A 10,865-nucleotide genomic window follows, 5' to 3' on the forward strand; every position below is an offset into this window, starting at 1 on the left:
TTCATGAATGGTAAAATGGCCAAATATAATTCACACATCAGTCCAAATTACCATGGTAACGGTAGCGATTGATGTGACTTAGGTAGAGCTTGTGTTTTGCAAGTTAAAAGTTGCATAAGCAAATAAATTTAATTACATGATCACTAATAAATGAAGGTCCCACAGACAAATAATCCACTAATCACCAAAGAAAAAACATTACCATTCAAGTACTATTACATTCACAAGCTAGTCAAAGCCAAGGTCATCGTGTTCAAGTCATGTAGATTCAAAGATCAGATGGGGAACATTTAGGACAAGTTTTTCTTGATTCAAAGATGGATGGGAATAAGATAAAGTCAAGTTTTAGAGAAGCTATTAGAAGCCAATTGAGATTTCTAAATCTTAGTGCAACTAAGATTAAAATCAATTGGTACTCCTCTTTTTAACAAATTTTTTGGCAAGTGTCTATTTTGAGTTCAACTTAATTTTTTATTTTAAATTATGAGTTATACTGCATTAAAGAAATTGTAAATAGAGAGGGTGTGGAGACATGACAGAGACAGAGAGGGTGTGTGCGCGCAATTGTACAATCATATAAGCAGGTTTTCATAATTTGCATTTGGTGCTTTCTCTTTTTGGTTTTTACATATGCACACCTTATGCACACCCATACACTCACACCATTAAAGGCTTTCACCACAATGGGTACACGAACCCATGACCTCGTGTTAAAACTCCAGTGAGTCTGCAACCGTGTCATGAGTAAAGCCCCTGCTCATTCTTAAACATAATCCTAGCCATCCAATTGGTGTAACTTTCTCACGTTATTACAGGCAATGCATTGTATAAGGTGCATTAGTAGTTGACCAATTAATATATTTCCTTTTTCTTTCATATCTAGATCATTCACATGGTTAATTGGCCATTAAATCAATGGCTCCCATGTGTCAGTAGATAAGTGGGACTCCAAGCCAAATGGCTAACTTTCTTTTCTTTCTTTCTTTTTTTTTTTTGCCTCTTGTATACGTGAAAAGAGTGGCGTGGCCAGAGATGGAAAAAAGGTCCAAGAAAGCTGGTGCTTTGAAGGGTAGAGATAAGAAGGTTCCCTTCCACAAGCTATTCTCATTGGCAGATCCTTTGGATGTTGTGCTGATGTGCGTTGGGACAGTTTCTGCCGTTGCTGATGGCCTTACCATGCCTGTTGTGTCACTCATTTTTGGAGAACTCATCAACTCCTTCGGAGCTTCCAACAAGAATAACATAGTCACTGAAGTTTCCAAGGTATGACTGGAACCCATCTTGGTCTTATGGTTCATTATTTTAGCTGTGATTATTATGGTCATTAAAAAAAAAAAAACCATCCAATTAGGATTCTTCATGTGGGGCCCATTTTGGAAGTAGATTTTATTGGCTGATATTTATTGATAGACATGCACATCAACTGTTCACTCACCATCTTAATGTTTTCTCATTGGTTGATTTGGAAGGAAAACAATCAATTCTCTCTCTATTTATTATTATTTACTATTTAAACTATGCGAAATAACTATTTAATAAATTTAATATTTTATTATTTTTAAAATTTATTAAATTACAATGCTAGAAAAATTAATCATTAGATTTATTCATATTCATGAAACCAATGTGAGAACAGCTGTCTCAAAAATTCAAAATATTGCTAAGGGCAATTTAGGCCGCTTGAGTCAAGTGATAAACGCCATCGCGTGTTGTTATATGTCCATGTTGTTTTTTCATCTCATTTTAGGATGTGATCCCAAACCTTACGAAGATACGAATCTCAGGTGGACCACACAACTAAAGTGTGATAAATGACCATTAAAAAAAATAATTATAGGCCACAAGTTTTGGATCGAGCTGATATTTGTATTTTTTCCCTTCATCCATGTCTTCTTGATATAATAAGCAGGTTGGATAGAAAATAATCATTAGGAAAACTTTGCGACCAGCCTTTGGAATTTTTAATGGTGAGTCACTCAATCACCACTATTTCCTGTGGTGTGGTCTACCTGAGATTTGGATCTGCTTAATTTTTGTTACCACGTTCTAAAATGGGCTGGAGAAACGGATGGACGGCGTGGATATACAACATATCATCAAGATGGGGCCCACGTAAGGTGTTACCCGGGGAATACCTAATCCACTCCCTACGAAAACTGCACAGCGAGAAAAAGGGTAACCAATGGTCCACATTTTTAACGTGAATGTTTGGACGACCTGTTTTTTTTTTGGCTTGCATGTTGCGCTTGGGTTTGGCACATCTGCATGCCGGACGCGGATTGCGTCCTACCCCCGCTCGGACGGTAATCCGTCCGGGCAGGGCTCTGTGGGGCCCACCGTGATGTAAGTGTTTTATCCATGCCGTTCATCGTTTTTATCATATCATTTTAATGTATGAGACCAAAAATGAGGCAGGTAGAGGCTTCAGTGGATCACAAAGTTGGGATTGAACGTCCACCATTAAAAACTTCTTGGGAGCTGGAGAAGCTTCGGATCAAGATGATATTTGTTTTTAAACTTAATCCACGTCTACATGATCTTATGAATCGGTTGGATGGCAAAAAAACATCACCGTGGCCCTTAGCAAGGTTTCAACGGTGGGTGTCATTATCACTGCAGCTTCCTTTGGTGTGGTCCACTGGAGATTTTTACCTGCTTCATTCTTATAATCACAATTCAAAATGATCTGATAAAAACGATGAATGGCGTGGATAAAACACTTACATCACGGTGGACCCGGTAGAACGCAATCCGCGTCCTGCCCTGCCTATCATTATACTTTCAGAGCTTAGTAGCCCCACAATCGCCCCTACACACACGCACCTCTACACACAACCACACGAGCCCAATTAGCACGTTTTTACAACATCGATCTGGTCCGTTTATCTGGTAAGGCCCACCGTTTAGAAGATCTTCCCAACAAATACGTAGGTCAAAAATCAGGTAGGGCCCACATTTAGTAATGGACGGCTTAAAAAGTATTTGCAAGTCCATTAACATGGCCCATTTTTCCGCATGTCTGTCCGACCTTATAATTGCCAGCCTGAAATTTAGGTTGGATAATCTGCACGGAGGGGCCCACCTGATAGAAAGGATGTTCTACATACCAGACAGGTTGGCACGTGTGTGGGTGCGTGTGGGGCCGAGTAACCTCTTCACTAGTGTTTTTGTGAGGTGACTTTTGGTCGGACGGTCTTGTTTCAGGGAGCTCTTCAGATGCTGTACGTGGCCGCAGCTTCTGGTGTAGCGTCGTTCCTGCGTAAGTTCAAATGTCTGTTTCAGAGCTGATATTTACCCCTCGTTTTTATGCACACACCTCCATCGCTGTAGATGAAACGCATGCCCAGTTACCATGGTGTCTTTTTCCCAGACCATCCAACATCCGAGGTGAGGCCCATCGTATAAACGGTTTGGATCACTTAAAGATGTCCACTGGGACGCGGATTTCCTGCGCTGGGAACCCAGGTGGGACCCACTGTGATGTTTGTGAGAAATCCTCCCCGTCCATCAGTTTTGTGATTTCATTTTAGGACATGATGCCGAATATGAACGGTATCCAATGCTCAAGTGGACTGAAAACGTGATAATTGGACGTACACAGTTGAAATAAAAAAAACGGATGGACGGGGATGATTTCTCAAAAATATCACAGCGGGCCCCACCTGCGTTCCCAGCGCAGCGCGTCCCTCGCATGAGATGGGCTGGGGAACTTCGCATCACACCGTATTGTGCGGACGCGGATTTCCTGCACAAGGATTCTGGGTGGAATCCAATGCAATGTTTTTGAGAAGTCCAACCCGTCTATCTGTTTTTGGAGACCATTTTAGTAGATTCGACCAAAACTAAGATGTATCCAAAACTTAAATGGGCCACGCGAGAGGAAACAGTGAGGATTTAGTGACTACTGTTGAAACATTTATATGGCCACAAAAGTTTTTATCGGTCTAAGTTTTTAGTTTTTTATTTATTTATTTATTTTTTATTTTAAATTCGTCCCAGTGAAAATAACCTCATAAACGGTTTGGATGGCATATAAACATCAAGGTGGAGCTAGGGAGGTTTCAACGGTAGGCATTCCTTTCCCCACTGCTTCGTCTAGTATGGCCCACTTGAGTTTTGGATCCTCCTCATTTTTCTTTCAAGTGTCTTAAAATGAGCTCGAACAATGGATGGACGGGTTGGATTTCTCATAAACATAACGGTAGACCCCACTTTGCATCCCAGCGCAGGAACTTCCTGCAAAAGGCTTTCCAGTAAATTCGCGTCCGTACTGTGCGTCTGCCACACGCAAAATACATGCAGCGTAAGCGCCAGCACCAAACATTTGGACATCTGGCCAGTGAATAAGGTGTGCTCCACCATGATGATGGCCTTACTAAAAAATCAGGGTGGTCCATGGATCAGGCAGCCCACAACCGCTCACTTAATGTGGACCATCGGCAATTTTTTATTTTTATTTTTAACCATCCATTTTTCTCGTACGATGGTGGCCCACCTAAAGATTGGACCGAATTGATTTTTCTGTCAGTTTACCTTCATGGTGGAGCTCATCTTATGCACCAACCCAGATGCTCTACAAATGGCGTGTAAAATGCTCGGAACGGACTTGTCTTTTTACACAAGAGGGTTATGATAATAGCTAGGATACACGTAGCCTCCCTTCCCATGGGGCATGTACCATGTGCCTAACATCTAAACAAAAATAGGGGGGACCCACCAACCAATCTACAGTGTTTCCAATTATTTGGGCGGTTTGGATTTGATGTACATGCCACGTGTAAAGAAAGGGAACGTCACACGTATCCAAGAATAACCACAGTAGATGAAATGGAGAATGTTTGTGGGGTCATGCAATCCATCACGTTGGATGCCTCAGGTGAAAATGGAACCCTGTTGCAGCATGCAATGGGGTGAGCCAACCACCCATGGTTTAAGACTGGGACGAATCCTCTGCGACTCGTCCGATTTGACTCGGACTCAATCAAACCCGATCCGGTTTGACACAGCAGCTTGCATCAGTTAAGTTACTTCCAACTCAGCTGAGTCAGAACTCGACTCAGGACTGAACGAGTCAGTCCTAGCCTTAAAGCCCTGCAAGCACAAGTGGGCTTGGACCCGCAACCGTGCCATATAGCTCCCATGCAACATAGATATATGGTTAGTCCACCAGATTCCTATCTAAAATCTAAGTATATTGCATTCTAACCATTGTACACTCGACAGAGGTGTCATGCTGGACGGTGACCGGCGAAAGGCAGGCAATGCGCCTTCGGGGCCTCTACCTGAAAACCATACTGAGACAAGACATTGCATTCTTCGACGAAGAGAACTCGACAGGAGCGGTTATCGGGAGGATGTCAGGGGACACCATCCTCATTCAAGAAGCCATGGGCGAGAAGGTGAGATACTCTGAATAACAAGCAACAGAACTCCTGATAAATGCAAATATCGTTTTCAAGAACAATGGAATTCAGTCTACCCAAGTCTCATTATGTGGCTTCACATTTCTTTTCAGGTTGGGAAGTTAATACAGCTACTTTCCTATTTCTTAGGCGGCTTCGCAGTAGCATTTGTCAAAGGATGGCTTCTGGCAGTTGTAATGCTGTCGTGCATTCCTCCCATTGTTGCAGCTGGTGGGGCCATGGCAATCATCATATCTAAATTGGCGAGCAAGGGACAGATTGCATATGCCGAAGCGGGAAATATTGTAGAACAAACAATTGGATCCATTAGAGTGGTAGGAACATTTTGGGTATGAGATGCAATGCTGTGTTTCTAGACAGTTACACCATCTACAAAATACTGATTTCTTGTTTCTGACATACATACAAGGTTGCATCCTTCACCGGTGAGAAGCGAGCTATAATGAAATACAACGAGTCTCTGAAAACTGCATACAAATCCAATGTCAAACAAGGGCTGGCCACAGGCTTAGGAGTAGGCGCCGTCATGTTAATCATATGTAGCAGCTATGGATTAGCTGTTTTGTATGGATCCAAGTTGATAATTGAAAAAGGGTACAATGGTGGAGATGTCATCACCATCATGATCGCGATCATGACCGGTGGAATGTAAGTCAGAATCCATCATGCATGCATACATATATACATGTATATCGACATTCATGCCCTGCAAATGCACTCACATACGTGTATACAAGTGATATTTCATTGGATTGGAATCTGGTTTCAATGCAGCAGCAACGAAATGTTGCAGCTGCTGATGGTGTTAGATACTCATTCTCACCCTTGGTCTATTGCTTGCAATGAACCAGGTCTCTAGGTCAAGCGTCACCTTCAATTAATGCAATTGCAGCAGGCCAAGCCGCAGCGTACAAGATGTTCAAGACAATCAACCGGAGACCAGAGATCGATGCCTACGACACAAGTGGGATGGTTTTGGAAGACATCAAGGGCAACATTGAACTGAGGGATGTATACTTCAGCTACCCGTCAAGACCGGACATTCAGGTATTTTCTGGGTTCTCTTTGCATGTCCCAAGCAGCACAACGGTGGCTTTAGTTGGAGAGAGCGGCAGTGGCAAGTCGACAGTGATCAGTCTGGTGGAGAGATTCTACGATCCACAAGCTGGTGAGGTGCTCATTGATGGCATTGACCTGAAGAAGCTGCAGCTTGGATGGGTCAGGGAGAAAATCGGGCTGGTGAGCCAAGAGCCTATCTTGTTTATGACTACCATAAAAGAGAACATAGCATATGGAAAGGCAGATGCAACGCTCGCAGAAATCAAGACAGCGATTAAGCTGGCTAATGCTAAGACATTCATAGACAAGATGCCAGAGGTAACCTATTTCTTCGAACTTCCTTCTTTCAGTGTGGAGATCATCACTCTAGGCTTCATCAGTTAGTAACACTGTTGTGCAGGGACTCGACACGATGGTTGGTGAGTATGGAACCCAGCTGTCCGGTGGACAGAAACAGAGGATTGCAATTGCAAGAGCAATTTTGAAGAACCCCAAGATCTTGCTTCTCGACGAAGCGACGAGCGCTCTGGATGCTGAGTCAGAGCGGATAGTTCAAGAAGCACTGGTGAGTATCATGTCAAACCGGACAACTGTGGTTGTGGCCCATCGCTTGAGTACAGTGAGGAATGCTGATACAATCGCAGTCGTGCATCAGGGAAGAATTGTAGAACAAGGTAACTGTCCTAAGTTTTCATGTTATAAAATCCAATTTCATCAATTCTACTCCCAAAGAAATGATCATCTATACTCTGTACTTTCCATCAGGCCCTCACTTGGAGCTAATCGCCAATCCGGACGGGGTCTATTCTCAGCTCATCCATCTGCAAGAGATGAATAATCAAGTCAAACAAAACCCAGCCATGAATCCAGACAAGATTAGTTCAAGCTCCCATGCAAGGAGAAGTGCGACTAGACCTGAAAGCCCATGGTTTTCTCCAAGGAGATCTGTAACCATCAATTCTCCAGGTGTGGGAAGCAGCAAGCAGCCGATTTTTGGTTTTCACAGAGACAAAGGCAAGGAAAGAGGTGATGAGAGTGAGAAAACCCCAAATAAGGTCTCCATTGGACGACTGGCATACCTGAACAAGCCAGAGCTACCAGTACTGATGTTAGGATCTGTTGCCGCAGTTGTACACGGATCAACCTTCCCAATATTGGGAATACTGCTCTCGAACACTGTCAATATCTTTTATGAATCCCCACACAAGCTTTTGAAAGATTCCAGGTTATGGGCCCTATCGTTCGTGGGACTAGGGATCATGTCTCTGGCTGTGGTGCCACTACAACAGTATCTATTTGGAGTAGCTGGCAGTAAGCTCATCCAACGCATCCGTTCTTTGTCATTTGAGAGGGTGGTCCACCAAGAAATCAGCTGGTTTGACGACCCAATGAATTCGAGGTTGTTCGACAGACTATACCAACTTTTTTTAATCTCTCTATCTTTCTGACTTTGGATTTTTCTGGTTTCGCTGTAGTGGGGCGATTGGGGGGAGGTTGTCAGGAGACGCTTCAACTGTTCGCAGTCTTGTAGGGGATGCCTTAGCATTAATGGTTCAGAACATATCAACGATCATTGTAGGGATTCTGGTAGCCATGGTATCCAACTGGCGGTTGGCACTTATAATTCTAGGTATTCTACCTTTGGTGGGTCTGCAAGGATATCTTCAGATGAAATTTCTAGCAGGTTCCAGTGAAGATGCCAAGGTCAGTGGCTCCAGTTGCTTCTGAAACTATAACATCCTTTTTTCTTTTTTCTTTTTTCTTGAGTACTATTGTATAGATAGGCATTGCCAAACATGGCCAGAAACCTATGTTTAAAGGCTTGTTTGGATGCACTATCAAATTGGAAAAACTAAGAAAGCATGAAATAACTGAATTGCAATTTATTTCCTTGGGATTCATATTGAGGGCATGGCTTCAAATTGCAATTATGGTACTTTCGAGTTGGACATGAAAGAAACATAATCACAATTTGGGGGCTGCTTGCTACTTCTTCACTAAGAATACTAGGCAAAATCATTCAATTAGTGAGCGTTTGGTTGCACCAAGTGAAAGTAACTGAAAGTCCACAATCAGATTCACTTGTGCTGCCAAACACAGCCTTGGGTATCATCTTAACAAGAGACAAATAAAATAAGGAGGCTGATCTTCACTAAGTGAGAAATTTCAACAAATGTTAGTATACATTATGCATGGAATATGTTGATTAAGAGGATGTACTGTTGGATGCAGATGATGTATGAAGAAGCCAGTCAAGTAGCTAACGACGCAGTGGGCAGCATTAGGACGGTTGCATCTTTTTGTGCGGAACAAAAAGTGATGGATCTCTACAAGAAGAAATGTGAGGCCCCAATGAGAAATGGAATGAGTCAAGGAATTATAAGTGGCATTGGTTTGGGCTTCTCTAACATTGTACTCTTCTGCTCCTATGCCCTCAATTTCTACTTGGGAGCTTGGCTTGTCGCAAGTGGGAAGGCAACATTTACTGAAGTTTTCAGAGTAAGTAGAAATTGTTTTTTTTTTCAACTTATTCTTGTGCTACTACTGTTCTCTGTGTTTATGTTGGGTTTTCGATTGCAGGTTTTCTTTGTTTTGACAACAGCGGCTATTGGAGCATCACAAAGCAGTGCAATAGCTCCAGATGCCACCAAAGCCAAGGAATCTGCGGCTTCTATTTTTGCGATTCTTGATAGGCAATCCAAGATCGACCCGAGCAAGGACAAGGGTATGACATTGCCCAACGTGAAGGGCGACATTGAATTCCAACATGTCAAATTCAAGTACCCAACTCGTCCAGATGTGCAGATCTTCAGAAACTTGTGTTTGAGAATATCTTCTGTAAAGGTAGACCCTGCGGGTTTCAACACTGAGGTCATGGGTTCAAGTACCCATGTGGTGTGTGTGTGTAAAAAAAAAAATAAAAAAAAATAAAATCTTGAAAGGTACTATTGTTCTTGCTTCATTAAGAGAGAGAGAGAGAGAGAGAGAGAGAGAGAGAGAGAGAGAATAAAAGAAAAGAAAACCGAGGTAGGTGACCTATTTTGAGATTTGAAGAAAACGTTTCTGGGTTTGAAGAAAACGTTTCCCTAGACAGGTGTCGATATGGCATATGTGAGTGAGATCGGAGATTTCCTTCTAGGGGGTCACACAGTCTAGAATCAGGCTGTTTCACTCCTCAGGCGGGCTTTGGCATCCAAACCAAACGGAGGGCAAGTAAGAATTTCTTTGGTTGTCCATTTGTTTTGTACATTGCTACCAAAGGCGAAGCAGCCATTTTTTTAAGCCAGAAGATCAAATCAGCACATCCACTAGATGGAAAGCTTGGCATTCACATATGTGTGGCACACTGGAACCGAGATTGCATGTGGATGAACAGGGTCCGATAGGCATTGTAGCTTAGTAAACCCCCTATAGCTTAGATACTATTACTTCTAAATTCTTCATCACTTCAAATTACCATCCTAGTTCTTTGTAACGGGCATGAATTTGAGATTGATCTTCCCTAAAAAAACTAACTTGATCTGTTTGCAGACTGTTGCTCTTGTCGGCGAGAGTGGTAGTGGGAAGTCGACAGCAATTGCCTTACTACAGAGGTTCTATGATCCTGATTCTGGCCAGATATTGTTGGATGGTGTGGAAATTAAAATTTTAAAATTACTTTGGCTTCGACAACAGATGGGGTTGGTGAGCCAAGAGCCCATATTATTCAATGACACGATCCGTGCCAACATAGCTTATGGGAAGCAAGGGGAGGTCTCTGAAGATGAGATTATATCAGCTGTAGAGGCAGCCAATGCTCATAGCTTCATATCATCACTTCCAAAGGGATACAATACACATGTTGGTGAGAGAGGAGTGCAATTGTCAGGTGGACAGAAGCAGAGGATAGCCATCGCAAGGGCAGTGCTGAAAGACCCGAAAGTCCTGCTGCTTGATGAGGCGACAAGTGCATTGGACGCAGAATCAGAGCATGTGGTCCAGGAAGCATTGGACAGGGTGATGGTGAACAGATCAACAATTGTTGTTGCTCATCGACTGACCACAATCAAGGGAGCTGATTTAATTGCTGTGGTGAAGAATGGGGTGATTGCAGAGAAAGGAAGACATGAAACGCTGATGAAGCTGAAGGAGGGAGTATACTCATCTTTAGTAGCAGTGCAGTCAAATTCTTCCACATAACAAATGGAAACTTCAAAGAACTAAAAAAGAAGAAGGGTTTATTCTCTAGGATACAAGGTTGTTTATTTCAAGACATCTTAGGACATGATTGTTCTCCTGGGCAACAAAAAATGGACACCGAAGATGAATATGGAATACCGCTGGAAGGGACAACTGTAGATTCCATAACATCAGTCATATATTTTGCAGTGTCAGTTTTTCATG

At 42.6% G+C, this 10,865-nt stretch overlaps 1 protein-coding gene across 3 annotated transcripts; it reads left to right on the forward strand.

The window, feature by feature from the left end:
- Positions 1–998: 998 nt before the first annotated feature.
- Positions 999–10,661, forward strand: LOC131245661 (ABC transporter B family member 9-like). Of its 3 annotated transcripts, XM_058245266.1 has the most exons (13): positions 999–1,263; positions 3,205–3,259; positions 5,224–5,399; positions 5,516–5,737; positions 5,833–6,071; positions 6,275–6,800; positions 6,883–7,156; positions 7,248–7,448; positions 7,491–7,881; positions 7,958–8,186; positions 8,715–8,981; positions 9,063–9,326; positions 10,014–10,661. In XM_058245266.1, exons 1-13 carry the CDS (start codon positions 1,033–1,035, stop codon positions 10,659–10,661), a joined length of 3,723 nt encoding a protein of 1,240 aa, XP_058101249.1. In that variant the 5' UTR covers positions 999–1,032. The 3 variants fall into 3 exon arrangements, with proteins under 3 accessions (XP_058101249.1, XP_058101246.1, XP_058101247.1); XM_058245263.1 differs by having other exon boundaries at positions 3,205–3,271; positions 5,191–5,399; positions 7,248–7,881; XM_058245264.1 differs by having other exon boundaries at positions 7,248–7,881.
- Positions 10,662–10,865: the final 204 nt, after the last annotated feature.

This window comes from Magnolia sinica, chromosome 5 (assembly GCF_029962835.1).
Source record: "Magnolia sinica isolate HGM2019 chromosome 5, MsV1, whole genome shotgun sequence".
NCBI lineage: Eukaryota > Viridiplantae > Streptophyta > Magnoliopsida > Magnoliales > Magnoliaceae > Magnolia > Magnolia sinica.